Source organism: Lissotriton helveticus, chromosome 10, assembly GCF_964261635.1.
Source record: "Lissotriton helveticus chromosome 10, aLisHel1.1, whole genome shotgun sequence".
NCBI lineage: Eukaryota > Metazoa > Chordata > Amphibia > Caudata > Salamandridae > Lissotriton > Lissotriton helveticus.
This window is the reverse complement of record NC_136071.1, coordinates 243,411,814-243,437,996: the sequence shown is the minus strand read 5'-3', so window position 1 is coordinate 243,437,996 and position 26,183 is coordinate 243,411,814. Positions and strand designations below refer to the sequence as shown.

The 26,183-nt window shown below is 42.5% G+C and overlaps 1 protein-coding gene across 3 annotated transcripts in view; it reads right to left on the bottom strand.

The window, feature by feature from the left end:
• DHRS7B (dehydrogenase/reductase 7B) overlaps positions 1–26,183 on the bottom strand; it is a 118,913-nt gene that overhangs the window by 42,486 nt on the left and 50,244 nt on the right. For 2 of the 3 annotated variants that reach the window (XM_078665233.1, XM_078665234.1), the window contains exon 2: positions 15,334–15,509. In XM_078665233.1, coding sequence (XP_078521359.1) covers positions 15,334–15,509 — 176 coding nt within the window. Of the gene's footprint in view, positions 1–15,333; positions 15,510–23,707; positions 23,728–26,183 lie in introns of those variants that run through there. The other variant, XM_078665235.1, reaches the window with a different exon arrangement.

Below are 26,183 nucleotides of genomic sequence, written 5' to 3'. Positions count from 1 at the left end.
CGAATAGGACTCTTGCTGTACAAACGCCTCTACATGGAGAGCAAGGCTCACGTAGAGTGAATAAATGACCCCTGGGAAAAGCAGTTTTATGAGACTAACAAATACGACCTCAAAGAATCAAATGGACTACAAGGTTGGTGACCTGTTGATGGAGGGGTAGCGTGAGGTCACAGCGCTAGGAGTGATGGGGCTTGTAGTGCGAATGACCACCAACGCTGGGCAGCCATTACAATAGGAACCACAATGTAAACACACCGGCTTTCTAGCAACCTGGCAAGCGCCTAATTATTTTACTCTTCCAGACAGCTAGAGCTTCACCATTTGCAAGCACACGGGGATCTTGTTTTTGAGAGCTCTTCCCGTTTGTGAGCTTTGACTTACTCCTCCAATTCAAAGTGCTTGCCTCCTGGTCCTTCTAAGGCATAATTTATCACATGGTAAGCGGGGCTAAATGCAGAAAATAACATGGACCGGCATAGCTGCTCGCGCACGTGAAAGAGGCGAGGAGCAGCCGGGCACCTTACCTCACACGCGGCTCTGTGTCGATCTCTGCGACCAGCAGCTGCTCCCTTCTGCAGCCCCCTTATGTGTGCGAGCGAGGAGCGACCGCTCTGCGCACAGCCGGCTTTGCTCTTCCTTCCCCTCCTGCACCCCATGCCCCTAGGAGTGCCGATGCCGGGACCCCGGCCTGCACCGTAAACCTTGTGATTGACGCCACAGCTTTCCAGTTTCCCTCTCTCTCCTAGGGGCGCTCTGAATGAGGCAGCGCAGAAGAGAGCAAGGAAAGTAAAACAAGTCAGGTCCCGGGCCGCGCTGTGATTGGCTGACGTCACGGGGGTGTCCCGGCCGGCAGCCAATCACAGCACGGCCCTGGAATGACGTCACGGGGTGTCCCGGGCCGGCAGCCAATGGCAGCGCGGCCCGGGACAAAGGGGCGGGGCTTAAAAAAAGCACCAGAAACGCCCCCGAATCGCGTTTTCGAGAGAAAACGCGATTGACAGCCTCTGCCTCCCAATGGCTAGCCTCCATTTATGGAGCTAGCCAATTGGAAACAGAGGCTGTCCTAACCTCACTATTAGAAACAACAGATTTCGATCTGGGAGTGGCTTCGCCCCTCGCCAGGTTACGAAACCTAAAAACGACTTAAGAACATTGAGTCATTCTGAAAGTCAAATATTTTCTCTTATACAGGCACTCGCCATGTGCGCAGCACAGTTAATTAAGTTAGGACCACCTCAAACATTCCTCCCTTCCCATACTGAACCAGTCATGTAATGGGACAAATGGAGGGAATATTTAATCAATTGCACAACTACATTCCAAGATGAAGATATGAAACAAAGAAAAACATCTTGCTGCCCTGTCTAGGAACAGATGGAATAAAGGTCTACAGTAAAAATCGAGAAAAAACGCACAACTGCACGTCAAGGTGAAGTTTTCAGGTAGGATTTAGAGGATCCTATGAATTACTATACTTCCACAATATGCGGAGTTTTCAAAAGAGGCAGGAGACAAATGAGAACACAGATTTGGTTCTGCTTTAAAAAATCAGCTTTAACGTGTTGATTTGGAAACCATCAACATGAGCTTATGAGGGATCACATCATCATGCATACGAATAATCTTAATATTCAGGATAGATTATGAGTAAATGCTGAAGCTTCTCTTAAATATATGATAACCATTGTACATGAAAATGAGTTAATGGATAGATGTGACAAAGCAGTGCTAGAGAAAATGGAGGGAATTACATTTGCAAGTAAGGTGAAGTAAAACAAAAGTGGAAGACGTCGACAAAACCCATTAAGGACTATATAAATATGATGGGGATGTTTAGAGGCAGGAAGGGCACAAGATATGATGGAGACGCTTGTGGTAGGTGATTCAGATGTGGACATACAGACAATCTGTCCTACCGCAGAAAACGTCCTGCACTTAAAAGTCTTCAGGGTGTGGAGCAAATTGTCATTAAGTAAGAGTATGAAGCAGGAAGCAGGAAAAAGAAAGTGTAACAAAAGCACAACTGTCTAGTACAAGTAGCTCAGAATCCTAAAAAAGAAGTAAGCAGAATGGGTTTTGAGTATGTGAGAAGATATTGCAGGGGTGAATGGTGTAGTGAAGAAAGAAACTGTGTGCACGCGATGACGATAGGAGGAATCAAAATGAAAATCTTAGCGTATTCAGGCTCTCCTTATAGTATTGTTAATAATTATGTCCAGGAGAGAGTTGTAGGAAAACTTGGTGAAGTTTTACTACTTTCTGACATCAAACTAGAGAGCGTTTAAGGGTGACCAATACTAGGGTTCAGACAACTAACTTTCAAATTTAAGAAAAGAAGAGAGGAAGAAAAACAGTGTGTTGCTGTTACAGGACCATCAGTACTTGGTTGGATGAATAATGGGGCATTAGATATAGTAGTGGATCCCGATAGCCTGAAATAGGTTTTAACTGTAGGGACAAGCAAAGATACAGGAACAAGAATGATGAAGCAATTGCCACGGAAAAATGGGAAACCTGAGGGGTTTTCCTATGGGATAATTTAGAAGGTGAAGGAAGTTCTGTTCGTTAATAAATTGAAGAGTGTTCCGGTGAAAATGAGGGAGGATTTGACACAAGAGTTATACAATTTACAGGAAGCTGCTATAGAGTGAGCAGAGTCATCTGAATGGGTTTAGCCCCCAGTGATGGCCAGACAGACAAACAGCAAGGTGAGGCTGCGCATCAACTTAAGAGATTTCAACAATAATCATCTTGTGGACAACTTTTTCTTTCCGAAGATAGATGAGATGTCCTCAAAAACAAAAAGCATCCACTAGTTTCCCACAATTGACTAGTCAGCCACCTATTATCAGGTGCCCCTCCATTCTAAACACAGGAAACTCCCAATCGTCATTACTTCCTTAGGATGTTTCCAAATTAAGAGAGTATCTCTTGCACTACCGTTACCTGGTCCTGTATTTTAAAAGGGGATGGCTGAACTGTTTGAAGACCAAGCATGAGAAGTTTGTGTAAGGATGACATCCTTTTGATGGCAAAGAAGAAGGAATATGGTGTGAGGTTGAAGCAGGTGTTGAAGAGTTTTAATAAAGAAGTAACTGGCACCTAAATGAAACAACTATAAATCTGATGTGAACATTATGACTTATTTGGGACAAGATGTTGGACAACATGGAATCAGGCCAAAGAGAGAGCTAGTTGAGGAGATTAAATAAAGATGTGGCACCTTCAAAGATTACATTATACAGGGGCCCTGCAGAATTGTATTCAAAGTTCGGAAATTATTTTGCCATGAAAACGTATTCTATCAGGCTACTGCTAAAGAAAAAAGTAAATGGACACTGGAGTCTCAAATCGATGTTTGCAGTACTAAAGATGAAATCAGAAGTGACCCACCACTGAGAGGTTTTGATACAAAAGGATAAATGTATTATATTTTTGGATGCCTGTGGGAGGGGTTTAGGAGCTACTCACACCCTCACATCACACTCTCTGACTCTCACAGAAGAGAAATATTCTGTTACCCAGAGAGAGACAGAGAGACAGAGACAGAGAGAGAGAGAGAGAGAGAGAGAGAGAGAGAGAGAGATTAGCATGTGCACGCAATCTTGAACACTTTAGACCTTTTGTGAAGGGTTTACCCACAGTGTTATGTTCGGACAAGAAGCCATTAACAAAGTTTCTCAGCACCAGTGATTTGTATTGCTCTTCTCTATGTGTGGCTTGGATTTCAAGGCGACTGCAAGATTACATGTATGCTGTACTGTACGTTACTGTACGTTACTGGGGTGAAGAACAATGTTGTGGATTTCACTACACGCCATGCCTTATCTGCTATGGAAGTTCCAGTGAATGACTGGCAAATGTGTTGTGTGGAATTGAGGGCAGTCAGCAATTATGACTACCGTCAACTCCACTCAATATGTTCGCCAGTCAGGAGTTGATGAGGATGGGCAGCTAAAAAAAGATAATGAGGAACGGTGGCCAAAAAAGAAGGGAATTGGAAAAGATTTAAAAACATTTTGGAAGATGAAGAATATATATAAGATGTTTTGTTGATGAGAGGTGTATATATCGACTCCCCGAGAGTTTGAGACACTGGGCAATAGATGTGTTTTACAAAGGGTACAAGGGACTTGTTAAAATGAAGAACAGAATTGGGAGCCTGGTTTAGTCAAAGACATTCGGTAGAAGATTAGACAGTGCATCACTTCTGACAAAGCCAAAATAACTTTGAGACTCTCTGTGTGCACGAGGTGTACCCAATATGCCGCTGGAAAAGCTTTACATAGAGATGATGGATAATGTGCAACACAATGGAGTAATAAGGTACTAGAGAAGATGGATGGCAAGGTGCAAAATGTAGAAGGTACATTTCTACTACAAAAATCCTGCCATAGTGACAGAGTTAAGTATGTGAAAATAAAAAGTGAAAATCCACATTTTGTAAATCACAGATGAGAATTTGCAAACGTGAATGCTGTTTGCGTATCTAAGTAAAACTCAGCGCAAATACCTCTGTGAATCAGACCCACTGTGTTAAGTGACCAAATAAAACACTGAAATCAAAGTTTTGTGCAATAAAATCTGAAGGTGGTATCCTGTGTTCAGGAATCCTAATAAAGCAGGGCCTTATTCTTAATGCTTCCTGCCTTAGTATGTGCAACTGAAGGGTAAGTCAGGAGTAAGTCACACCTACTTGTGTACCCATGTTTTTGTACTGGGCCTGGCGAGTAAAAAATAAAAAGATAGGCTAGGTGTTACTGAGTTGTAGTTTGGGACTGTGGAGCTCCTAGGCTGCCTCACAGAAAAAGTGCAGAGATTTCACCATGTAATGCAATGTGCAATGGAAACTTTTTCCTGTGATTATGTGTCTCTTGTAAAGGGTTTGGGCAACAATGCTGTTCCATACACTTTCAAATCCGTTTTAATTGTCAATGTTTTAATTATGCGTTTATGCTTTTATTAAAAGATAAAAAGAAAATATAATGTTGCATTTAGACAGACTTTTTTTATAACATTTTTATTTTTCTCTCCGTTGAAAAAGGTTCCACGGGATACCCACATATGTTAAGATATTCACTGTTTATGGATACTATCCTGTGATAGAGAATTTAGGATGGAAAATGAAGCATTACACAACATGCTGCACTATATTTCATCATACAGTTTAGCTGGAGTAAATGGGTCCAAATTGGAGGTATTCACCAGAATTTGTTTGCTCAGACTGTTTATGGTAAATGGTAGGGGAAACTAGAGTAGGCCAATGAGGAAACAGAAGAATGGTCAATAGGAGCTTGGTGAAAAATAAAGTGTGGCACAGTTAAAAAGGAAGAATAGTTGAACAGAGATCATTGGTAGAAGGATAACAAAAACAAAAAACAATGGCTGGAGTCTGACTCATTAATTACATATAGCATTTGTAGTAAGATGCCAAGAACTCGCAATCCTATTACTACTCAGTTGTCAGCCTCTTCCTGTTGTGTTCCTCAGAAATTATGAATGCGTCTATTAGAGAGTGGATCCAGCTGAGTGCATCTCTTACTTTATGTGTTTTGACCAGCTGACTTGTACTTTTTGCTCTCAAGAGTCAGACTCACTCTTCTTAGTATAGGAAAAGCAGCAACCCTCGAAGGCTTCGCAAGCATTTAACTGATACTCAGGAGAGCAGCCACCCCTGAAATCAATCTGTCTGCAAAACAGCTGAGCTTTTCTTATCCTCGTACTGTGGCTATTTTGAGAGAAGGGGTTACACTGATCTGCGACAATGCTTGATGCTACTGTTGGAATTGAAGAGCGGATCGAAATTTTGGCATTGGCACATTACCTAATTTTGCTTTCAAGTGACAAAATGCCCTTTGGTTCACTTGCACCCTTCGGCTTACATTATTTAATTAAAAGTGTAGGTTACAGTTTTAAATTGAAGTCTGAGCAACAATGTGCTTAAATAGACAAAGACAATATATTGTGGAAATTCACAGAACTAACTAAAAGGCATAGTTGTTTCCAGGAGTGGACTGATTTGGTGTGTGCAACGCGCACCTGTCTGTCTTTTTAAACCCATCTCTCTTGGAGAGAAAGTTTGTATAACAATGTCCAACCTATTAATATCAAGGATGTAGGGTAGGATTATAGCATTACAAATACAAAACACTGTGCCAATACAGAGACCAACCGTATGCAAATCAGCATAGCTCGCTGTGCCAAACAACTCAAGCTGGTGTGGCCCAACAAGGGGAATAAACGTCAAGCATTCCGACCATCAACTGCATTCTATGTTTTTCTTGGTGAGATGTCTCAAATGGGACAGGCATGCCCATACGTGGGCCCTATGCTCACTGTGCTAATAGAACTTACACTGCATCTCATTGATTATGTCGACAAGTCTAAAACCACTTTAGTTTCCCTCCCAGGGGGACATGATCTCGCATTTTATACCAGATTACTTCTACTGAGGCAGGACCAAACCTGATTGCATACGTGTGGTCCCTGTCGGTAATGGCACAATGAGGAAAAATAATGGGCCTGGATGTGGCCCAGAATAAATACCAATGTAGGAGATTAAATTAAGCCTTGTATTTGTCTTTTTTTTCTCATGAGAGCATTAGTGGTATGACCCCAATACAGAGGTAATAAAAGTTGCCACATAAGGTCATCAATTATAGCATGTGAATTTTTCTCATTAAGTGGGGTTCGGCATTACAGCACCTAAAACTCAGACAGGAGATTGGCATGAAATATCTCTCTGAAACGGCTCAGAGTTCTTAATCTGTTACAAATCAATATGTTAGGTTCTTGAGATTATAATATTGTCAATATCAATCAATCGAAGGATTTGTGATGCGCGCTACTCACCCATGAGGGTCTCAAGGCTCTTGGGGAGGGGGGAGGGGGTGCAGCTCCGGTTCAGCCAAAGAGCCAGGTATCTATACAGAACAAAGCAAACTAACATCACTGTCCTGGTACTTAAATAACAGTGATTGCTAACACTCATCTTAAATCTAAGCAACTGCCCAGAAGCTTAGATGAAATGAAAAGCTGGAAACTGGAAGTGGGGTGGGAAAGAGGAACGTTTTAAATTCACAGCATTCATTACTAAGACCAGTAACGTTGAAAAATAAATTTTGGCCCAAGTCAAGCAATGGTCCTCTAGATGGAGATATAATGAAAATGACAAACTAAAGGTGACCTTTAGGGCCCACGTTCCTGAACCAAGTAGTGCAGATATCAATTTTCTCCAGGCCTTTTTAAGCTAATAGGTTTTCGCAGCAAAAAACATAAATCTAATGGGTACGATATTGAAGTTTGTAAAATATGCCAATGTGCAGTTCCTAAATGTGAGGGAGTGTTCAGATCTGTTATAAAGTGCCCTAACACACCCCAGAGGATGTCATGCTTCATCATTGGGCGTGCTCCTTGTTGGGTCGGCGCTGCAATGCCCGACGGACACCCGCGAAGGGGCTCTTTAGCAGAGATCTTTTTTTGATGAAGCCGTTGGGTGTGTGAGGGTATGTGGACAAGGTACTGTCGTGAGTGTGCAGTGTAATTTAAAATAGGTCTAGTACTCCACTTGTCAAACATTTTATTCTGGGGGTGCACTAACCTAACTAAAAACTGTAAGCCCTGCCTGGAGATAATGGTCCTACAGGGTCTATCGGGTGCATGTGGTCTACATGTTTCTTGCCTAAAATGCCCCTAACGGGTCGGGTGGCAATTCATCAGGTCCACAGTATATAGGAGAAGGTGATCTGAACTCTTACACTACCGCAATGCTAGTTCTTGACATTGTGATTTAACCAGCGTTGCTGTTTAGCACCAGGTCAATTGGCCTGGAGGTCTGAGACCTGAAAAGAGAGTGATAAAGGTGAAAAGCATTAAAAATGAGAGAACGTGGTTAATGTGTTGGGTAAGCCCATTTGGGGCTCACAGACCTCCTAGTGAGAGGAGGCGGTGATGAATAAACATATCTCTCGTGAAGTGCTTTAGCGTGCTGTTGAAAGTACTTGTAGAGGAGCGACCAGAACAGGGCTGAATGCAGTGGATAACATATTATGTTATCTGAAAGGCGGGATCAATAAGGTCCATCTTTCTATGGTCTGAGCCCATATGTGGGGTAGACATGCTCGGTATTAAAAGTCACGATGTTTAGAAACACGGAGTGAAAATGCTTGTTTCCATGGCTTTAAATTCATTGGGAAGCCATAGGTTTTTTCAGATGACAGAGTAAATATCACTGCCAAATCGTGAAGATAGACAAACACAGACAATAAAACATATATAGTGGGTAACAAATAGAGTGATTACCGTATATGTGTGGACGACCCACGTGCAGAAACGAGAGGTAGCCACCTCACCCTCAGTTTGAGCCATATGCAAGTTCACACATATAGATTAGACCAAAACATTAGCACCATATTGCAGCAAAAGAGCGTATACATTTGTTCTCAATTTCTAACGAGGTCATGGGCTTATCTTGTAAGTGCGTTATAAGCCTGGTCCATGTTGGACTATTAGGAAACCCACTCACCCCTATAATCTGAGGTCGGAGAGAACGGGTGGGGGGGGTATTGGGGGGGGTATTGGGGGGGGGGGTGTCAGCAGAGCACTTCATTGCTCGTACCCTGTGGAAAGAAGAAACAAAGACGACGAGCGTTTGGGTGTGAGCACACATCGATTTAATCGTACCGGAAGAGGTCAAATCGTTGCCGTCCAGCATGTCCTTGTAGCTAGTGGACAGTTATACTCACGTAGGGTGGTGTGGCAACTAGCTGTGTTCCTACCCTTGCTCCGGTCCCCGTGTGTGTGCGTCTGAATCCTGTGTATAAGTAAGGCCGCGTTTTTGCATCCCAGCGTCACAACGCTAGAATGCTAAGCGTGGTGGCCATCTTTGTAGTCAACTTTATTGAACCTACACTGTGTTACAACAGTTAATGTGGATCTTCAATCCGGTGACCTATGAGTTCTATACTAATTAATGCTGATTTGACCTTTCCTATACCCTATTGGGTTTAGTTAGTGACAAGGGTGGAATTAGTCGTTGGATATGGCAACATAGTAAATGGTGTTAAATGGGCCATATTGTTGCTGGTATGATATGTGAAGGGGAATACTATGTTGGTGGTGTTTTTTTGTATCCATCTCGATGTACAGCCCCAGGCTTCATGTTGTTTAGTGTGTCTAGTTATCACTAAATAGAGGTGGCCGCATCTATGAACCATCAGTAATGGAGGTGCTCATGCCTACAAAATATGATGGACGGAGTTACACAGGTGGTTAACAGGGTTCAGAGGTATACTACATGATGCTTTATGTGTATAGTGGTCACTAAGGACCATAGATACCAATTATAGTATGCTGTTATTGTGGGTGGTAAGGCGGAGTTGTCATGGCCACAACGTATAATGGGAGAAATATCACAGAAAGAGGATGCCCAGTCATTGTGGGTGGTAAAGGCAGGGTTTTTATGCCCACTCAGTGTAATAGGAGAAGAGTCACAGGAAGAGGATGCCCAGCTACGGTTGTAGGTGAGTGTTATCAAATTCGATTCAGTTCCACCCAAGGGGTATCAACATTGAGACCTGAGATATGGGATATGGGATGAAAGTTTAAAAATCCATTGTTGTTCCTTCCTGAATAACACATCCTTTCTTATTTGGGGGTGTGATTCCAATAATGTCCAATGTAGGTAATCTGTGGGGTGGTTCATTTCAGTGAAATGGGCACACATTTTGGTGTTGCTCTTTTTTCACCTTATATTACTTTTGTGTTCTGTATTTCTGGTTTTTACAGGGTGTGTCGTCATTCCTATATTTTTAAGCTGGCAAGGTCAAATGATCAGATCTACACAGTTGGGCGTGTTGCAGTTGGTGTGTTTCTTTTATAACCACCTGAATGTGTCAGTTAGCGCAACTGTTTTTGTTGCACCTGTAAGTGGGCAAAGTATGCACTGTCCGCAAAGGTAGTGGCCGGTCACAGGAGGCAAGTTCCACAATTGGTTTTGTGGTGGTGGATCCTTTTTTGGTCAGGCACTAATCAGTAAATCTTTTAGGTTGGCAGTTTTTTTAAAGGCGAACCTAGGGGGATTGGGCACTAGGTCACCTTGTTGTACAATCCTTCAGTTTTTCCTTATGATTCGTTTGATTATATTGGATTCTGGAGTAAAGGTGGTGACACATGTGATGTGCTCAGTTTCAGATTTGGGCTGAATTTCAAGGAGTGCCTCTCTATTTGCATTTCGTGCTCTCTTATAGGCGTTTTTCATTTTTCTCACCGGGTATTCCCGTCTAGCCAAATGGTTGGTGAGCACAGATGACTGGGTCTGGAAGTCTTCAAGGTTACTGCAATTGCACCTGAGCCTCAAGAACTGCCCATAAGGTAGATTTTCCCGTAATGTTTTCAGGTGAAAACTACTAAAGAGCAAGGGACTGTGGCTATCAGTGTTTTTTTTTTTAAGGTTTTCGTCTCAAGTCTTTTCGCTCTTAGACTGATCACAAGGTCCAGGAAGGGTAGTTCCTGATCAGATATATTGGTTGTGAACCGTAGGTAAGGTTTGAGTTTCTTAACTCACATTACAAAGAGAGGGATGATAGCTAGTCCTCCTTTCCAAAATACCAGGACGAGGTCAGTGTAATGACGCCAGAGGATGATGTTGTCTTTATAGGGATTGGTGACCGCAAGGACATATTTTGACTCGAAGTCTGACATGTACAGACATGCCAGACTTGGGCCAAATGTACTGCCCATTGATGTTCCTTGGGTTTGATGGTAAATGCGGTCCTCAAACTGAAAATAGTTTTCTGTGAGTGCTACATGGGCACACTCCATGATGAAACTTATGGGTGTTTGAGCTGACCAATTGGTGGATCTCAGGGTCTCTTCCACAACCTGCGAGGTGTCGCTAGTTGTGGAATGTTGGTGTAGAGGGCCTCTAAATCTAGGGTGATTATTGAATCCAGATGAGGGCCCTCCACATTGTGCACTTCAATTAGGTTCAGGACATCCCTTGTATCTTGAAGGAATGTTGGGATTTCCTTTACAAGTGGTCAGCGAAGTGGTCACAAAATTTAGAGAGTGGTTTCAGGACTGACCCAATGCCCAATACTATGGGCCTCCCCTGGTGGTGGTTGGGTACCCTTGTGAATTTTCGGTATGGTGTAAAAGTAGGGTACTCTTGGGTTGTCATTTGTGAAGAACTCAGCCTCATTTTTGGTAATCCACCCCTGGTTTAATGCCGCCGTCACCATGGACCTGATTTTAATGGTCAGTCGTGTTGTGGGGTCTTCCATCAAGGGAGTGTAGTATCTCCTGTCCTCTAGTTGGTGAAGGCATTCTGTTCTGTAGTCTGGTGTGGACATGATGACAATGGCTCCCCCTTTGTCGGCCCCTTTTATAGTGATAGAGGTATTGTTGGGCAGTTTTTTAACCCCTTGACCGCGGCCGGAATTTCCCCGCGGTGCGGGGAAATTCCATGTGTGCGCAGATCGGATGGCTCCCGGCTGTCCGATGCACACGCCCACCGTGACATCGGACGGCCGTCCGTCGCAGGCAAGGGGTTAATGGCCTCATTTTCCTGCTATGAAGTGTTGTGGAAAGTATTGTAGGTACGGGTGGCCGCAATCTCTTTTAGGACTGCCTTTTCAAATGTGAGGATTTCGGGTGGTACCATGCCCGCAGTTGGAGTAAAAGTGAACGGTTTTCGTCGTAGACCTGAATCCACTGGTGGTGACTCAGGTTGGTCAGTGAAGAATGCTCTCAAGCGAACTTTCCTGAAAAAGTTATGTAACTCACAGTTGGTTCTGAAGTCATTGGTACTTGGTGTCGGAACGAAACCCAGCCCTTTATGTAAAATTATATTGAAGTCACAGCACGTGTTTCCCACCATTGGCTTTCTGTTAAATACATTTGATATTCCACCATGGATAAAACTGCTGGAATACAGGCTAAACTTGTGATTCCTCCTTATTTTGATAGGGATTATTTCCAAGAAAAAGTTTGTCTATCGTCAGATAGAAGGAGTTAATCATCCAGGGAACAATCTGTTACAACAAGAGAAGCCTCTAAAAGTAGTATACTTCTTTTTAAAAGAGTGGACTACATTAAAAGGCTTGTCACCCTCTCATGGAATTCCATATAGCTCAGTGTGCAAACACATTTTTAAAATTATTATAATACTACACCTGGTACCGCTGAGGTAACCATTTCCTTGCCTTTTGGTCAGAGAGGAATCTACCTCAATGTAAGGTAACTTGTCATCCACACACATAATTCCAACTGATGCTTGGGCAAGCACTGGCTCTCATTTTTCCAAAGCTAAGAGTTCAATTATTTGCTCTATGGCAGATGTGTATTTCACAATAGGGAAGGATGAATTGGGGAGGGTGTCAGTTTTGGAGGTTCCCTGAAATGGTGGACAGGATGGAACATTTGCACCAGACACAGAAACCGGGAGAGAAACATAAGAAAGAAAGAAAGAAAGAAAGAAAGAAAGAAAGAAAGAAAGAAAGTAAGTAAGTAAGTAAGTAAGTAAGTAAGAAAGAAAGAAAGAAAGAAAGAAAGAAAGAAAGAAAGAAAGAAAGAAAGAAAGAAAGAAAGAAAGAAAGAAAGAAAGAAAGAAAGGAGAGAGAAAGAAAGGAGAGAGAGAGAGAGCGAGAACTGGAGCCCAATCTGCAACAGCACCACTCTGTCTGGATGTTACAACAAGAAGTTGATCTAACCAGCTTGAAGAGAGAGGGCACACAGTAAGTCCAATATACCAGCTGGAGCACAAGAACAAATAACAGATGAAATAAACCATGCCAGCTTTAACAGCGGATGGTACTACGACGAGCCCAGAGTTTACCTAGAATCCGGTTCAGGCCTCTGGGTGTGGTTGAGCACACACAGGCATATCTGTATAAGAAATGCGGCAAGAGAGGGCACAACCAACAATTCCAGATAGGGTATTATAGGAAATCATGGGAAACATAAACAGGAAAACAACAGTAAAGGAATGTAAAACGAGTGCTAACTAAAAAAGAATCGAAAGCCAATGCAGACACAGAAAGCGCTCCCAGGGAGAGGACAGAGTTATCACAAGGACTAAATAGGGCTCTACCCCTCTTGCCATGGAAATAATTCCATCCTGGGAATGGTGTACATGAGGGTCACTAACAGTTAATGGACTATTGATCATGTTTCATCCTCCCTCGACCTGTTCTCCACCCATTTTCCAGCACCTTCAGTCCCCGTGGATCTACTGCCTCGCCTGAATCCTGACAGAGAGCTACCACAACAAACACAGCCCACCACTTAGGAATCTTTGGAAGGGATGTTCTCTGTTTTCTACCTGCTGCAGAGGAACTGATAAAAGTGAACATGCAGCACAATGGGCCTCCAATATGATCACAAATGGTGACAGATGTGTGGACAGCGTACTCATGATGATCTACATCAAGGGAAAAGTTTATCCTCCTGTGAAGCACAACAGTTGTCCCTAGAGTACCAAACATAGAACTTGATTAGTGGATTATATCAACGTGCACAGACATAGATAACAGCCTTCTCACTAGGGAGTAGTACAAGCCAGAGTGGAGGATGTCCTTCTTTTGTCTACCAGAGACAGAAGTCTACAGTAAAGAACCAGGTCTGCCTTCCCTCTCATAAACCAGGTGGCAATGTGTTGCAAATTGGTCCTCAAAAGGACCATATTGGAGGGAATCTAAGGTGATAATTTGCATATTCTTTTCTCAACATAACCCTACACATAGTGCACCGCCATCCTCTCGTAAATGGAAGTTGGCTGAAGAGCTAGTCTGACTATGATTTCTTCTGCTTTAAAAATCTTACGTAACACTACACAGTTACAAGATGCTAATTTTACCACAGAAATAATTCATACAAAAACACAAATTAACGATATGAAACGCCATAAAGAAACCTGATAGTGCTGGATTAGTATTATTCGTCTCTTTCCAGCAATCCACAAAATTCAAATGTCACAAGTTCAACCGAATCAACAATTCTCTGAAATACAAAACCTGGTGCTCTGACAACACCAACATGGAAATCTCAGGCTTTCAAAGGAGTGAGGATATAAGCTCAGACCATTTCTAATTACAGTTACGGGGAAACTCACAAAATGTGGAGAGATGACCCTATGTTCAGATGTTCACCGCCAGGTATTTGCACATTTCAGGGCCCAAGGTTTTCAACAAAATATTGTTCGGAGATCATTAAAACACTTTGCCATCCTTTTCCTTGCATTACATCCTTTACCACAAACCTGCTATAAAATAATACATGTTTGCACATTCAAGCCACAAATGCAAGCACATATTTTTGGGACAAAATGACAAAAAATGTGTTTTTCTCAGAAATAGATATCACTGATTCTCCAGTGCATCCATTAGATCTGGGGAGGTGTCTCCTGAGTTTGGGGCTCCCAAATCATTGGTCACTAGAATGTGCAGTGGTGGCCTAACATTTCACCACATGTGATAGATACAGTCTTGCACCGCACTTTACACCTGGTGTCCAGTTACATATTATGACCCTCTCCCCATCACAACCTGGTTTCTGTAGACAGAATCAACCACACTCCGTACACTTGCAGAGCCCAAAGCAGCTCCAAGGTTTGTGGATCCATGCGAGAGTTTCAGGGTATCTACGTAAGAAGAATTTACAAGCAAAGTGTCTTACTGGTTATCATGAAAATCTGACATGTAGTAGGCCCTCCTGGACACACTTATTTATTACAAAACAACATAAGAGTACCTTCATACAAAACCAAAATGAGAGGAGAGGTCAAAAAATACTTATTAGACCACCACCATCACACAAAGTGAATCACGATACCAAAAGGGTGTGTAGACGTACTGCAAAGCATATTTAGTGAGGAAAAAAGGGAACCCTCAGGCACCTGCACTAGGCAGGCAGCCAGTCATCTTCATCGGGTTCCTGTTTGTTAGTACGTGAATAGAGTACTGAAAAAGTTGTGCTGATTAAAATGAGTCAAGACTACTCCCCCAACAAAAGACTTTTTTAATATAAGGGGTAGTACTAGCCCAATTAAAAACAGGTGAAAGGTCGGACATGCAAAAGGTTGAGTAAACTTGAACCTAATGTCCTAAAAAGAAGGTCTCCTGGACACACACTAGATAGCTCTGCCAAAACTGCACTGCCCTATTATATCAGCTTTAATTTGAGATACTTCTGCTGCAATACAAGTGTTCCCCGAAAGTGATTTGCTTTTCCTTAGAGCTTGGTCTGGGCTTTAAGAAACACCTAAAAATAAAAAATCCCAATACACAAGTTTCATGATACTTAAGTAGACTAGTTTTCAGATAAAAATTAACATACCTTTTCCCAGCCCTGAAGTTGCTCCAGTTATTACCACCACTGCGTCTTGTATATACGCTCTGGTCCGCAGCCTCTGAAGCAGCTTGTAGAGGCCAAAGACACCCACACTCCCCAGCAGCAGTGGGATAATTGCCATTGATGTGATATCCATTATTTTCCACTTACTCACACTTCTCCTGCAGAAATATGTCAAATGCAAATAATAACATTGTTACAATTCAGCTTTTGGTTATTTCACAATCTTTTAACTGTTTAGTAGCTTTTGAGAGGCAGTTTCCAGTTATTTTAATTGCTAAAATATTATCAGATCTTTAACAGGAAATTTACTTTCCTATTCTTGGTAAAAAAATTGTTTTGCAGTTTCAACACAGAAAAGGTACAAAATCATGAATGGCAGCATCTTCTATTCGTACTCAACAATACAAGAGGGGGCATGAACCCCCATTTGCTAGCCCTGTTCAACTCTTTGCTCAGGGTTAGAATTTGGAAGGATTTGCTTGCAGATCACAAATATGGGTGCCCTTCCTTTAAAAGCCAACATCTCTAATGTACTGTTTATTGTTTCTGAGAATGTCTTAAAAAGAAAAAGATCAACCTGAAGGATTGCCCTTCCAATGGTACATCCTTTTAGATCTGGATTAACATTCCAGCTCTCACCAGATCTTATGTGGGCAACAGAAAAAGAGCTTTAAGAAACATCACAGAGATAAGGTATTTAGCTCCACCCAAATGTTGATTAACTGCATACCATCTTTCATTGGGGCGAAGTTATGTGTGTCCACTGACAGAGTGCTTGTTTTGCACTTTTTGTGTTGCAGGGAAGCTTATCCACCACACAGCAGGACTGAGTTGGTTATGGTGACAAGCCGTTCAGCAAGGCGACAGGCCTGATCAGTTGTTATGAAAAGTTACGACAAAGGTAGTTATGAGAAAGACAGTAGGTCTGACTTCTTTATTTTGAAAGTCATATGTTAAATTTAATAGGCTTCAAGGGTGGACAGTCATTGCGTTGAGTTACAAATGTAGGCAAACATGTTGTTACATAGAATCTCAGAGATTACCCTAGGAGGCCAGGCTTTATGTGTAAATGACCCACTTTTACAAACCCTGGGATTAGATCTGTTCTTGGAGAATCCATGCCCTGCCGTTTTAGGAGGAGCTGTATTTTATTTTGCTTATGCTCATTATGCCAGGCTCACGTTTGTTATGGTAACAAGCCAATTGTAAATGCTATAGGCCTGAATAGTTCATTAGGAAATGTTATTTCAGATGCCACAGGTTTGATTAGTTTATTATGAGAAATTACAACAGAGGCTGTAGGCCAATTTATATATCATGAAAATTATATGTTACCGCCAACAGCCCTTTAACCCTTTCACTGCAGCGGCTATTCCGCCGCAGTGCTAAGGGGGTGGGGCGGCCGCGCGGCGGCCGCATGCTGGTGACGGAACTGCTCCGTCACCAGCCGCGGTTGAGCTGTGCTGATGACAGAGCGGTTCCGTCATGGCCCCGCCCGCTCAATAGAACGCCCAGCGCAGGCGCGGAGTCCGTGCCGCTCAGGCGCGTCGGGCGGGCTATGACGGAACCGCTCCGTCATCAGCACAGCGCCACCGCAGCTGATGACTGAGCGGTTCCGTCATCAGCATGCAACGGGTTAAGAGTGAATTGATATTACACTGTATTACATGGAATCTCAAAGATTACTGTAGCAAGCAACGATGTATTGTTGGTTGCTTCCTTTGATAAACCCTCACAGTAAATGATCTGCACAGTGATAATCCTTGCTAGACCCTCATGGGAGGGTTTGGTAGGCGGCCTGATAACATACGACAGTCACCTGAAAGTGAGTGTATTTCAGTGTCTGGGCTGATTGTCACTCTTTTAGCTTTCCCTTTTTTTGTTTTATTGGTCCCTATTAGTTTCTTGCTCCTTTTCAGAACATCCTGCAGCTTTTCACAAAGTTTCATCAGGCTCTTGCTTATGCCTCTTTTAATCTTAAGTGTGTGCTGCTCCCTGTGCAGCCACTATTGTAAACTGGTGGTCATCTTGGAATTGTACTGTCAATAAAGTAGCAATGATTTACCGTTCCAAGATGTCCATCATGTTTAGAAGCATTATGTTAGCCATCTTGGACCAGAAGGTCAGTGATACACTATACTCTTTAGCATCCGAAGATAGTCAACCAGTACAATATTTACTCAGCTGCCATCTAGCGACGATTTGCATGCAGTGTATCATTGTCTTTACTACTACAAGATGGTCAACATGTTACTTGTAAGATTGACAGCTATGTTGGAACTTAAAAAAAGATACACTGTGTATAATGACATTGTAAGACAATCACCTGCTGCAATGTTTAATTTTATTTTTGTATTGCATGCATATGCCCTCCAAGATTGGATTGGGTCATGTGCTGGAAGGTGGATTATTGGTAGGGGTAACTATGCACCCACCAACGCAATATAAGGTTCAGTCAAGGTCTCAATAAATTATTTCCTTGCTAAACCCTTTGTAGCTGGCATCGAGCAGGCAGGCTTAATTTAGGAGACAGGTGTGCAAAGCATTTAAAAACACCAATACACTAAATAAGACACAACACAAAATAAAACTCACACACCAATTTATAAAAATAGGAAATATTTTAATCTTTACAATGACACCAAAGCGAGAAAAATCCAAGATAGGCACCTTAGATATGAATTTTTAAAGAATAGACACTTTCTAGTGCTGAAAAACAAATAGCATCAAATTGGGACATCTGGTCGCTCTTGACTTGTACAAAGGCAAAGTTTGAGGCCGACAGTGATGGAGACCTGGTCGGATACACTAAGCGGGAGGCATGGGTTGAAATTTTAGAAAGGTTTCTGTGGGATTTTCTCTCGATGTTCCGCAGGCTTGCTACGCGGCAGCTTCATCAGCTTCATTCAGCGGGAGCCCCCGGTCCACTCCTGGAAGTCTTGAGCTCGAGCTTTCAGAGAGAAACACCTGAAATCCAGGCCAGGTTGTGGTTAGACGTAGTCTGCTTGACTCTCGATGTCGGGTCGGTCCACTTGTGGAGCTTTTTCACAAAAGTTCTCAAAAATTCTCCCAACTTCAGGAGGTTTTCTTGACGTTCTTTTTGTGGATTCAAAGTGTCCACAAACAAAATCCAAGGTTTCAGAGTCTCAGTTGCTCCATCGACATTGGAACTACAGTTCCCACAATGCACCTGGCCAAATCCTTTAAAGTCCCGCTGAAGGTGGTCAGATGGGTTCTTGAGGAAGATGATGCAGGTGGAGCTTTTTTAACCTGTTGCTTTCAAAGAATCCACTCCTCTTTTTGGAAGCAAGACAAAATCCTTAGGGATGTAGTTCCTGAGAGTGCAGTCGTCTTAGAGCAGGTCATGGTTCCAGCAGGGCCGTCCTTTTCCTTGTAGTTTCAGGCAGCGGATCTGAGTTGCTATGCAGCGCTCACATATTTATCCTATGTTCTGGACTGACAAGTAGGGGGGCACCCCTGACCAATGGGTTACAGGGTGCCAACCAAAAGCATGACAGCTACCTCCAAAGTGTGGCATATTCTTGTCCCACAAAGCACTGTACTTTAAAATTCCAGATGGAAAATTCCTCTCCTTGAGAGTAAGAACTGGCTAAGCCAACCTACTGGTGTAGCTCATTTCCTTTAACACTCCCCTTCCAGACCTCCTGCAAATTCCTCTCTTGGGGCTCCCATCTGGCTGGGGAGTACAGGATGAGGGGTGTGCTAGGCTAGTATTTCTTACTGCCCTGTTCTCTTTGAAGTCCAGTTTTTGTAGCCAACCCCCTTTCTGGCCTGTTCTCTGCAGCTGCCGAGCTCCCCCCATCAGATAACCTCTCTTTCTGTGCAAGCATCTTATCACCTTATCAAAGCGGTTTGACTGCGCCTGTTAAGGGCTGGCCAATCAGGAGAGGCTGCTAGAAGGGTGGATTTTGGCTCACAGAAAAGAAAGTTCTATAACTTATTTTCTGGATTAGCTATGATAAATTCAATAGTGACAAATTGTTAGATTTATCACTACCAATCTTTTAAGTCCTAGAATTATTATTTAACTAACTCCTGTCAATAGTTACACTGTATTACAGCATTCCCACAGGAGCCAATAGAGCTAAAATGCTACAATGGAGGAAAAACGAAATTGGTAGTGTTTCCCTCACCAGGACATTTAAAACATATTTTAAAATGTTCCTACTTATATTTAAATGGCAGCCTACTCTGGGGGCACCTAGGGTAGACCTTAGGGGAGACTTATATATAAACATAAGGTAGTTTAATACTTTTGAAGTACCTTTAAATCCAAAGTTGAATTTGTATGTAATTACCATTTAACCACAGCTTGCAAAACAGGGCCGACTTTCAAAATGTCAGCAGGCAAAACAGCAGTGCAAACTTAAGTGCTTCGATGCTGCTGGGCCTCTAAACCTAAATGTCCTACCATATACCAGGGACTTATAGGTAGGTTGTCAGTGTCAACTGCAATTACACCTAATTACCAAATACCTTTTTAATCAGAGCACTGGTCCCTGTTAGCAGAGCCCAGGGTGAAGTCAGAATCAGTTACCACCATATATTTCTTACATCATGTTTTATTTTTTTCTATTTCTGTTCTTTTAGTAGATCATCTACATGCTTCTTTAGAATGTGCATCTGTTTTACTGTGGATTGGTTAGCCGGTGAAAATAAGTCAAAGGGTGGATGGATGGATGAGTGCAAGGATGAGTGACAGAGTGCATGTGTGATAACTTATTGAGTGTCTAATTTTATTAGTGATTGAGGAGGCACTATCCGTTATAAGCCAGACACAATGCCATTGCCAAGGTTTGTTTGGGCTGGAGGTTCCCCCACTACTGACACCATTGCATATGCTGTATTAATTTACAGATATGCAAACAGATTACAGTTCCAAATTAACATTCTGGGAAGGCTTTCTCATCCATCCACGGTCTAAAGTTACGACACATAGGTAAATGATGGTCAACGCTGAGGTGTACGCTGAAGTTGGTCATCTGTTGAAATTCACGCGCAAACCATACAACTTAATATGGTCAACATTTTTGGGATCAATACTTTTTTCAACTTATGCTGAAAACATTCAAAACAGAGTTAAAAAAGAACCTTCATCTTTGCCAAGAGTGCCACCATCCTAAGTATTGTGCAATAGACTTATTAACAACATGAACTTTCTAGTAAAAAGCTGGCCATTATCACAGTTGTGTGTACACGTCTGATAAAGTATGATGGGAATCCCAGAAACAGTTTTACATAGATGTCCTCAGAGGTGGTGTCTTCAGGTGTGATCAAAAACTGCTCCACGCCACACATTTGCACTAGAACCCTGGTATCTATGGGAGTGAATATGAATCTGCATATTGGGCTACTGCCCCATCATGAGGTTCTATATGGTCTCTATTTCGCTTTTCCAGTACCACCCTCCCCCCCCCCCCCCCATGTAGGCTTGAAGTTCTTCCACAAGCCAAGTTTGATGTGTAAGTTCATTCCGAAGGCAAAGCGACAGTGGCATTCTACTCGTAGGAGGATGACTTTTGCAACTTGTCCAGGTATTCCTCCCTGATTGAATCAGTTATCAACACAGCACCAAAGCTCTGACTGGTCCCAGGCAAGAAACCCCAAACCAGCTTGAAATAAAAACGTACGTATATTTCAAATAATCAGTGGCCCTTTCATTAAAAAAATAAACTTTTGAGGAGATAAAGAAGGTGGGATGTAACCGTATAAAGTGAATAGAAGGAAGAATTCCCGCAATTCGCAACTCTAGCGTATACTTATATAATGTAGGTGTCAAACCTTTACCAGGCATCATTTACCGACATGGTACTTTGCCACACAGATATATATATATATATTTTTTTTTATTAACAATTTCTTATGTGTATTAAAAAAAATAAAAGGTGTTTAGTCCCAGGTGAGGGGTGATTTTGGGGTTATTGGGCGATAGAGGCTGGTAAGGGTGTAATTAGGAGTGGATAGAGGTAAAGGGGTGTAAGAGATAATTTTAGTGTTTAGCTGTGTTAGATCTAAAGGGTGGTAAAGGCAATTCTGGGGTGTAGGGGTAGGTAATGTAAAGGGAGATCAGGGTGATTTTAGAATTTGGAGGTGAGTAGAGGTAAAAGGAGCTAAAGATAATTTTAGTGTTTAGGATTTGGCAGAGGGAAGGTTCTTTTTAGGGTTATGGGGTGGGTAGATAAAGGGTTGTAGGGATTTTTAGGGTTCTTTGAGGGAAGAGGTAAGCATAATGTAGTGTTACGGTGTAGGGGTGGGCAGAAGTAATGGGTAGTAGTGATTTTTAGGGTTCAGGAGATAGAAGAGGTCAAGGAAGGTTAGGATAAAGCAGGAATTTGGAGGGGTACCCGACCAAAATAATAAAAAATATATATATATATACACACACACACATATATGTATACATACACACACACATACCCACTATATATATATATATATATATATATATATATTCCAACAGGTTCCCCAGAGATGAGGCCGCACTCTTGAGCAGGTAAGTGTCACCACTTTTATCTAGAAACAGGCTGCTTCACACCCCGAAATGGTGCCCCCTGGGTCTGACGCGTTTCGAGGATTCCATCCTCTTCCTCTGAGACCAAGAACACGAGCAGTCCGTTATTACGTGCATCTGCAATGTTCCAGCACGTTTACTTTAATTGCTAATTGGCCTCTGGTGTGCCGTTTTCACAGTGCATTCTGGACATTGCAGTTTTAATTATACATACATATATACATACACATATAAGAATCACAATCAAATTTTATGTGTTGTAAGGGTCAACCCATTGCATAACATGTGTGGTGAAGGCATGAATTGTTAAGTCATATCTGTCGAAATGAAAAAAATGCATAATGGAGGTTATGTGTGGCTCTTACTCAGGGTCATTGGATTTGCAGATTTCAACAAAAAAAATTGTTTCTAGCTCAAACTAATCCAAAATCACAAAAAATATGGTGACTTGGGTACCTGGGGCACCCGGAACACTTTTCGCAAAGTTTGACTGGTCATCTTCAAGTTGCTTATTGATGTATCTGTGTGTTAATTTGTTAGTAATAAGGGGAACTCTTTTCACAGACACTGTGAACAGATGTAAAAATTACAAAATAATAAGGTCATATTACCACAAAATGTGGTGCATTATGCTGCATCATTTGTTCAACCCTGCTGCATAATTTGGGCCTCCTCTGCCGCAGAAATGTAGTGGCCCTGACTAAGAGCCACACATAATCGAGTAGATTAACAAAACACTGATATAATAATGTTGCCACAAGTTGTCACCATACTGCATGGCACCAAAAAGTACAAGTATATTTTTTTTACAGGGCAAGTCGATTGCGGAAGCATCAAGTCCCTACGACAAGTAGATATTTTATAAAATTGCACACCCATTAAATATTTGCACCAGGCCCTGGACTAAGCAGAAGCGCCCTTGAAACTCCTACTTGTAACTGCTGTCTCTAAATCTTGTGGTTCCCCCTAACCTTTAAATAGAGGGAATCCTTCTGGCGCCTCGCCACACCACTTGAAACAGAAACCGTGAACAATTACAGCGCCTAGACTTTAGAAGACATCTCAAATCCCATTATTCAGTAACATCTACTCAGCCTGGAAGTCTTCACTCACACAGCTGGGTTTTAGCAATACAGAAAAACACATTAATCTGGCCTTGGTGTTTGCTGGTCCAGCTGCTGAACCTGAAGGTCATGGGTTCTAAAACCGTGTGGGCCACTTCAGTCTTTAAAGGTCGATATAATGATGAAGGTTTTATGTTCTTAACGTCAATAAATCCTGAATATAAATGTTAAATATGTGTGGCTTTATGCTCAGACAAAAAGTCTAATTTTGAATGCAGGTCATTTTTACATTGCACGTGGTTGTTTAATACGGTGTAGTAAAACACGAAATTACTCCTGACAGTTCCAAATCTGTCCACTTCTGAAAATTAAAAATACATCTCAGAAAGTGTTAAACGTAATATGAGAGTGCAACATTCTATTACCGCAGCACATTCAGAAATCAAGTGCAGTTACATTAAAACATAAATCTGGCATGTAAAGGAATTTAAGCGCCACAGAAGGCCAGGAGGCGCTATCCAGCCAGCAAAGGTGCGGCACAGATGGCACAACACTTAAATAAAGTCCTCTCGCCCCAAACTCAAACGTGACCAGACACATGCACCCACTTTTACAAACCTGCATCACTGACAAACAGAAGCAACTGTGGCCGCAGTTCTATTTTCAGACCCACGAGTTCTCTGCCAACCCAAGAGAAAGCCCCCTGCCCCTCCCGCTGACCCCAGGGGTGCCGTAAAAGAAACGCAGGTACCTCACTCACCTGCCCGCCTTCGGAGGGATGTCGATGCGCTGCCCCACCCCAAGAACCAGTGGCAGAGCCGATCAGGGTAGCCTTTGGCAGGGGTGACGGCTGTCTCGTGGCGGGGTCTCCCTCTGCTCCCTCGGCACAAGGGCAGACCGATTTAAACTGGGAAATGGCCGCGTGCCAAGGAGCTGTACTCAGCTCTGACACTTTCACGGTTCTGGAGGCCAACCCAGTGCAGCCCTGAGGGAAATACATCCCTGGCGACCTCCGACCTTTGGAAGTATTTGAATGTCGGTTTCTCCAACCAGTGACGTTGCGGAAGAATAGACCTTTTGTTATTATTTGTTACACTTGAGATTACGTGCTTTAATTCCACACGGAAACCATATATTTTCACAGTTTAATAATATTGCGTAAATAATTACTTTAAAAATCAGCAAAAATGGAAGTAAAACTAGGACAATTGAAACAGGTCTTCCAAATGGGATCTCCAAGGCCTCCGAATAAAAATCATTTAGGTGACTAGACTGACTAGGTGCACGCTTGTGTCATTATTTTGCTAGCCTAGCACGTCTTCATTCTAAGTCGTCCTATCGTACATCCCACAAAAGAGCGACGGCGATTTGATAAGGGTAGGGTTATTTATCGGCACATTACCTATTTCCGTCTCCATGTCGGGAGAGGCACAGGACAGTGTGAAAATGTTTGCATGTTTTAAACAAAAAAGATCTGATCAACATTTTCTTACATTTTGTAGACACAGAGGGGCACATGCATCAAGCACCGTTTGTGACCAGTAAAATGCCTTTTCCTAAGCAAAGGCATTGCATTAGCAAAATAGGTAATCGTAATTTTTGTGATTACCTAATTTGCAAATGCATTTAGGGAATCGCAATTTGGGATTTTTTAAATGCAATGCATGTAGCATTTTCAAAATGCAACTTTGCATTTAGGAATCGCAAATTACCATCAAAGTAATTTGCGAATCCTTTGAAAAATGCAAAAAAATTGCATTTTTCAAAGTGCCATGTGGCGCGCGCACATGTGTGCGCCAAAATGTGCACACTTAACTTTTTTGGTCCCCCTAGCAATTGCATTCGCAATTTGCGGTTACCAATTTGGTAAATCACAAATTGTGAATGCATTCCCATTCATTCCTATGGGCCTATAGGCCCATAGGAATGAATGGGAATGCATTTCCTAATAGTGAATCGCAATTTGTGATTCGCTATTATGGAATGTTAAGGATTCGCAAAAATATTTGTGAATCCTTCATGCATAGGCATTTGCGATTACCAAATAGCGAATCCTTAAAATTCGCTATTTCGTAATCGCAAATGATTACCTTGATGCCTGTGCCCCAAAATCCCTCCTATGGGAGGCCTTGTGCCTATCTGCATTCAACATGTCTGACTAACTTTGTACGTTTTCCTGCTCTTGACATTTAGGTTACAAGTTCCCTGACAGGTGCTCTACATGTTTGCATACAAATTGCCCCCCAGCAGAATACTCGACGATGATAGAGATATGGTTCAGTCTAAGTGATCTGCCGTTTAACATAGGTGACTTTAGGCCCCATGTATAGGGCATAACTCAACTGATGGCATGTGGCAGATGATAAAAGGTCCTGGGTTACATCACCAGGAAATATGAACACACTGACATGTCTGTTAGCGCTCAATGTTTCGGCTTGTACATATTGTAAATCACATGTTCACCCCAGAGAGGACCTCTTTGCGCTATTGACAGATAACAGATGTGTATTGTTATCCAAGTAAGTAGTACTCATTTTATCGACCCAAAAAGGACAAAGGCATAAATGTACTTGCTGAGAATGAAATGTATGACCACAGGGGCAAACACACAGATCTGCAATGGATATATACATTTACTGAACCAACAGATAGAACATGTAAGCCGAACCAGTGGGACTACATGCCCCAGATTGCCCAGGTGTGAGGAGGGGCCAGGAACCAGGTGGGCCCGGCGACAAAAAAAGTGCTTCTGTACCCCACAGCGCAGGAAGCCGAACCAGCAGGACTACGTGCCCCAGTTTGCCCAGGTGTGAGGAGAGGCCAAGAACCAGGAGGGCCCTGCGCTATAAAAAGTGCCTGTGTAACCGGTATACGAGAATGCGCCCGGGCTACGCCTGCGAAAAGGGAGGGCCTGTCTTGCGTCTGTCATTATCTGAGGAAGCTGGGCTGGGTCACCCCTCTGACATTTCCAACTCCAAAAGGTAGGGTGTTTTAATCTTCCTAATTTACTTGTGGACTCGGCAGAGGAGTTAGGTAGTCTCATGGCGGTGTATTTGGCAAACAAAACATGGGGAAGAGGAAGCCGCTGGAGACATAAATGCAGGCATCCACCACAAATAAAAAGGTGAGTGTGGCAAAAAGTAACAATACGTTAGCAGAGACTGACATTTATAGAAGATGTGGAATCAGTGCTGAATGGTGAAAAACCCCAGCAGACCTCTTACCCCCCTCAGCCG